Source organism: Dermacentor silvarum, chromosome 1 (genome assembly GCF_013339745.2).
Source record: "Dermacentor silvarum isolate Dsil-2018 chromosome 1, BIME_Dsil_1.4, whole genome shotgun sequence".
NCBI lineage: Eukaryota > Metazoa > Arthropoda > Arachnida > Ixodida > Ixodidae > Dermacentor > Dermacentor silvarum.
In genome coordinates this window covers 405,945,675-405,950,845 of record NC_051154.1, presented here as the reverse complement: position 1 = coordinate 405,950,845, position 5,171 = coordinate 405,945,675, and the positions used below count along the sequence as shown (strand labels likewise).

The window sequence follows — 5,171 nt, the reverse complement described above, 5'->3', positions numbered from 1 at the left end:
TCGTCACGTCGAGATTTTTGTTGCCATTGGTCGACGGCTGTAAAGGAACGGGTGAGCTGACGGCATTCCTCTGCGCGGTGGGCAGCTTCAGAGATGGGCGTACATTCGGATGAGTCTGGTCTGTACGAAAGAATGGTGTGGAGGGTAGTCGAAGGTTCGCGGCCATATAAGAGGAAGAATGGGGAGAAGTTTGTGGTCGCCTGTGGTGCAGTGTTGTAGGCGAACGTGATGAATGGCAAAATGAGGTCCCAATCAGTGTGATCAGAGGCGACGTATTTGAAGAGCATGTCGCCAAGGCTGCGGTTAAATCTTTCCGTCAAACCATTAGTTTGAGGATGGTAGGCGGTGCAATGCACGATGCGACATTCAGCAAGGAGCGCGTTTACGACTTCGGAGAGGAAGACACGTCCTCTATCACTCAAAAGTTCGCGAGGTGCACCGTGACGGAGAATAAAGTTTTTCAGGAGGAAGGATGCTATTTCACGAGCGGTGGCAGCAGGCAGAGCGGCTGTTTCTGCGTAGCGCGTCAAATGGTCGATGGCGACGACTATCCAGCGGTTTCCGGAAGCCGTGCTCGGAAGGGGTCCATACAGGTCAATGCCAATGCGATCGAAGGGCCTGGCCGGACACGGGATTGGCTGGAGCGGACCAGAGGCATGCTGAGCAGGAACTTTGCGGCGTTGGCACTGAGGGCACGACCGAATGTATTTGCACACAAAGGTTTACATGCCACGCCAATAAAACCTGGAGCGAAGCCGGGTGTACGTCTTGAAGACACCCGCATGTGCACACTGCGGGTCAGTATGGAAGGCAGAACATATTTCACCGCGAAGATGTCGAGGTATGACCAGCAACCCCTTGCGGACCTCAGAGGCGTATTTCCGGCGATAGAGAAGTCCATCCCGAATTTCGAAGTGAGATGCTTGACGGCGCAAAGCTCGATAAGGTGGAGGAACAGTCGAAGGGTTTGGAAGGAAGCGGATAAGATCACTAATCCAGGCATCCTTGCGTTGCTCCGAAGCCATGTCGCAGCCTGCTGGGAACGAAAGCACCTGGTCAACGGTAGAGAGGCAGCTATCGCTTTCGGTTGGCACGGGCGAACGGGAAAGCGCGTCGGCATCGGTGTGGCGGCGGCCAGACCTGTAGACAACGCGCACGTCGAAATATTGCAACCGCAAAGCCCAGCGAGCTAATCGACCTGAGGCGTCCTTCAACGTGGACAGCCAACAACGTGCATGGTGATCTGTAATTTCTTCGAAGGGGCGGCCATAAAGGTAGGGTCGAAATTTACCAAGTGCCCAGATTATGGCCAAACACTCCTTCTCCGTAACGGAATAATTCTCGGCTTTCGTGAGGGTGCGGCTTGCGTATGCAACGACGTACTCGTCGAATCCAGATTTGCGCTGCGCGAGCACAGCGCCGAGTCCAACACCGCGGGCGTCGGTGTGTACTTCTGTCGGAGCTGTCGGGTCGAAGTGACGCAGTATAGGCGGCGAGGTCAGTAGACGACGCAACTTTTGGAAGGCGTCGTCACAAGCGGACGACCAGGCGTAATCGTTCAAGTCGCTCCGTAGTAGCTGATTCACGGGAGCGGTGATGGACGCAAAATTCCGAATGAAGCGGCGAAAGCAAGAGCACAGGCCAAGGAAGCTGCGAAGTTCTCTTACGGAGGAAGGTTTGGGAAAATCAGCAACTGCACGGACCTTGGCGGCGTCAGGAAGAATACCGTGTTTAGATACCACGTGGCCAAGGATGGTGAGCTGACTTGCGCCAAAGTGGCATTTCTTCAGGTTGAGCTGAAGGCCGGCGGAAGTTAGGCATCGTAACACTTCCTCCAGCCTACAGAGATGGGTGGGAAAATCGGGCGAAAAAATAACCACATCATCTAAGTAGCACAGGCACGTTTTCCACTTGAGACCACGCAAAAGGTTGTCCATCATACGCTCAAATGCTGCGGGGGCGTTGCAAAGCCCAAAAGGCATAACGCGAAATTCGTATAGGCCATCTGGTGTTACAAAGGCCGTTTTAGGTTGGTCTTCGGGTGCCATGGGGACTTGCCAATAGCCGCTGCTTAAGTCGACAGAAAAGAAGAACTCCGCACCTTGGAGACAGTCAAGGGCGTCGTCCATTCTCGGAAGAGGGTAAATATCTTTACGAGTTATTTTGTTAAGACGACGGTAATCGACACAATCGAATCGATCCGTCCTTCTTCTTAACAAGAACATCGGGAGATGCCCAGGGGCTATCCGAAGGCTGAATGACGCCGCGCTTGAGCATGTCAGCTGCTTGGTCATCGATAACACGGCGCTCTGTCGCGGATACACGATATGGTCTTTGTCGCAGTGGCGCACTGGTACCCGTGTCGATGCGATGACAAACAGTTGACGTGCGGCCCAAGGGAACATGCTGGCAGTCGAAAGACGAACGGAACTTATCGAGAAGGTGTAGAAGCTGGGCGCGTTGGGAAACAGTCAACGTGTCGGCGATGGAGCCGTGTAAAACATCGGGCAAAGTCGGTGGTGGTGGTGAATTCTTTATTTCGCCCAAAAAGAGGGGACCAGTCCAAGGACCGGTTGCGCTGGCTTAGAGGAGGTCGGCGGGGATCCCTTGGGATTCCGCGGCCTCCACCGCACGCTGGATGAGCCGACGTTGGTCTGCTGGCTCGGAGCTACGCAGGAGGGACTCCCACGACTCTGGGGTGTTTGTTTCGTCTGTGTTGTAATGCGTACAAGTCCACGCCATGTGTATGAGAGTGGCCGGAGCTGAGCAGTGTTTGCACCGAGGCGTTATTTGTTGCGGAAAGATTTTACTGTATAAGAGGGGGTGTGGGAAGCTGCCTGTTTGTAGTTTGCGCCATTGGACGGCCTCGCGCCTTGTTAGATCACGGTGTGCGGGAGGATATATGCATCTCCCGAGTCGGTAGTACTGGAGGATGTCCGTGTAAGTGGTGAGTAGAGAATCGTGCGAGATAGTGGTGTCAGGGGAATCGGGGCGGTGGATCCTACACTCGGCTCGGCAGCTAAGATCTCGAGCAAGTGTATGCACCTGGACGTTTCCCCTGAGCGATTCATGGGCTGGAGCCCACAGGAGTAAGCGGGGTGTGGAGGAGGGGGGAGTAGAATGCAGAATGTGTGATGCCGGGCGAGAGATATGGCCGGCATTGTAGTTGCGGATCGCCTGTTGAGAATCACTTATGACTACTTTGGTAATAGGATCAGCCAGCGCAAGCGCAATGGCAACCTCCTCTGCTGCGGTGACTGTTTCTGCGTTGCGAATGCTGCAGGCTGTGTACCAGCTGCGGTGCGGGGCGAGGGCTGCCGCCACCATCGCTGGTTTCGAGGGGTGGTAAGAGGCGTCCGTATACGTGACATCTGGACGTCCGCTGAAGCGTTTCTCGAACTGTCGTGCACGATCGGCCCGTCTCTCGGCGTGGTGTTCCGGATGCATCCGTGTGGGAATAGGAGGTATTCGGAGATTTTGACGATATTCCGGCGTAAGGTCAATATAATTGGGGGCCGCCCTCGTTGGTGAGATCCCAACTTGCTGCAGTACCGCGCGGCCAGCGTGTGTGAGTGACAACCGCTCGTATTGGGCGGTGAGGGTAGCCTCGATCAGTTCGCTCACGGTGTTGGAGATGCCGAGAGCCATAAGCTTGTGAGTAGCTGTTGACATGGGAAGACCCAGGGCCGTCTTGTATGCTTTTCGAAGTGACGCCTCTAGCCGTTCGCTTTCGGCGCGGATGAGACGTAAGTAAGGTGCGGAGTAGGTGATGCGGGAGCAGATGAAGGCTTGAACGAGGCGCAGGAGGTTGCACTCTCGCATACCTCGGTGCTTATTGGAGACTCGCTTGAGAAGACGTCCGATCTGTAGCACCGACTGGTCGATTCGTTGGAGCGATATATTGTTGCTGCCGTTTGCCTGTAGGTGTAGGCCCAGAATCCTGATGTGATCTGTACGAGGGATGGGGTTTCCTTGCACCTGGAGGTTGATCTCGGGAAGTATTTTTGGTGGGCGTCGTCCTGGGGACGGGATGATTATATACTCTGACTTAGTCGCCGAGCAGCTGAGGCCAACTGTATCCAGATAGCCTCCGACGCGATCGATGGCGGTCTGCAGAGTCTCTTCGATCTCGCCGTCACTGCCGTGTGTGATCCAAAGAGTAAGATCGTCAGCATAAACGCTGTGGTGTAGGTGGGGAATGTCAGCCAGAAGCTTGGGCAGGCCTATCAGTGCAACGTTGAAAAGCAGCGGCGAGAGCACTGAGCCTTGCGGCGTGCCGCGGTTGCCAGGAGAGATGATGGAGGGATGTCCCGTGCCGACGCTGAATTGTATCTTGCGGTCGGTCAGGAAGTCTCGGACGTATGCATACGTGCGATGTCCGACGCCGAGAGCCTGGAGTTGTTGAAGAACGCTTCATGGAGGATATTGTCGAAGGCCTTGGCAACATCGAGGCCGACGATGACTTTCGTGTCTAGTGTGCGACGCATGACTACCTGGTGATGGAGAAGAAGCATTATGTCGGGGGCTGCTAAGTGAGGACGCAAACCGAACATCGTGTCTGGTAGGAGGTGGTTGTCTTCGAGGTAGCGAAGAAGTCTGGACTGGATAATGTGTTCCATTAACTTCCCAACGCAGGACGTGATAGAGATGGGACGGAGGTTGGCCAAGGTGGGTGGTTTTCCCGGCTTGGGGATGAAGACTAGCTTGGCGCTCTTCCATTCCTGCGGGATGGTAGCGCTCGCCCAACACTCTTGAAGGTAGTCGGTGAGGGCGTGAATAGAGGCGTCATCTAGATTCCTAAGCATCGTGTTAGAAATGCGGTCGGGGCCGGCCGCAGAATTGGTCTTGAGGCGATTGAGTTCTGCACGGACCTCCGCTAAAGAGATCGGGGCGTCTAGGCCAGGGTTGGCCGAGCCCTGATAGGGGGGAAGGGTGGTTGCCGGTTCGGGGCAGATGTAGGTGTTAATGAGCTCTTGTTTGAGCTCATCTGGTGTCCCAAGATACTGATGGAAGATTCGCTCAAGCTGTTGGCGTGCTCGGAGATCGCCTCCGGCCGGGTCCATTAGATGTCGGAGCAGGTTCCACGTGTTACGAGCGTTCGGAGTCTTGTTCATCTGGTCACAAATGTTGTGCCAGCTCTGGCGGGTGAGTTCTATTGCATAGTTCTCAAT

The 5,171-nt window shown here is 55.1% G+C and overlaps 1 protein-coding gene across 1 annotated transcript; it reads right to left on the bottom strand.

Annotated features, from left to right (window-relative positions):
* Positions 1 to 2,520: 2,520 nt before the first annotated feature.
* LOC125942527 (uncharacterized) lies at positions 2,521 to 4,619 on the bottom strand. The gene is given in 2 exon segments (XM_049660715.1): positions 2,521 to 4,409; positions 4,412 to 4,619. Coding segments are annotated over 2 exon segments (2,034 nt in total). The 3' UTR covers positions 2,521 to 2,583.
* Positions 4,620 to 5,171: the final 552 nt, after the last annotated feature.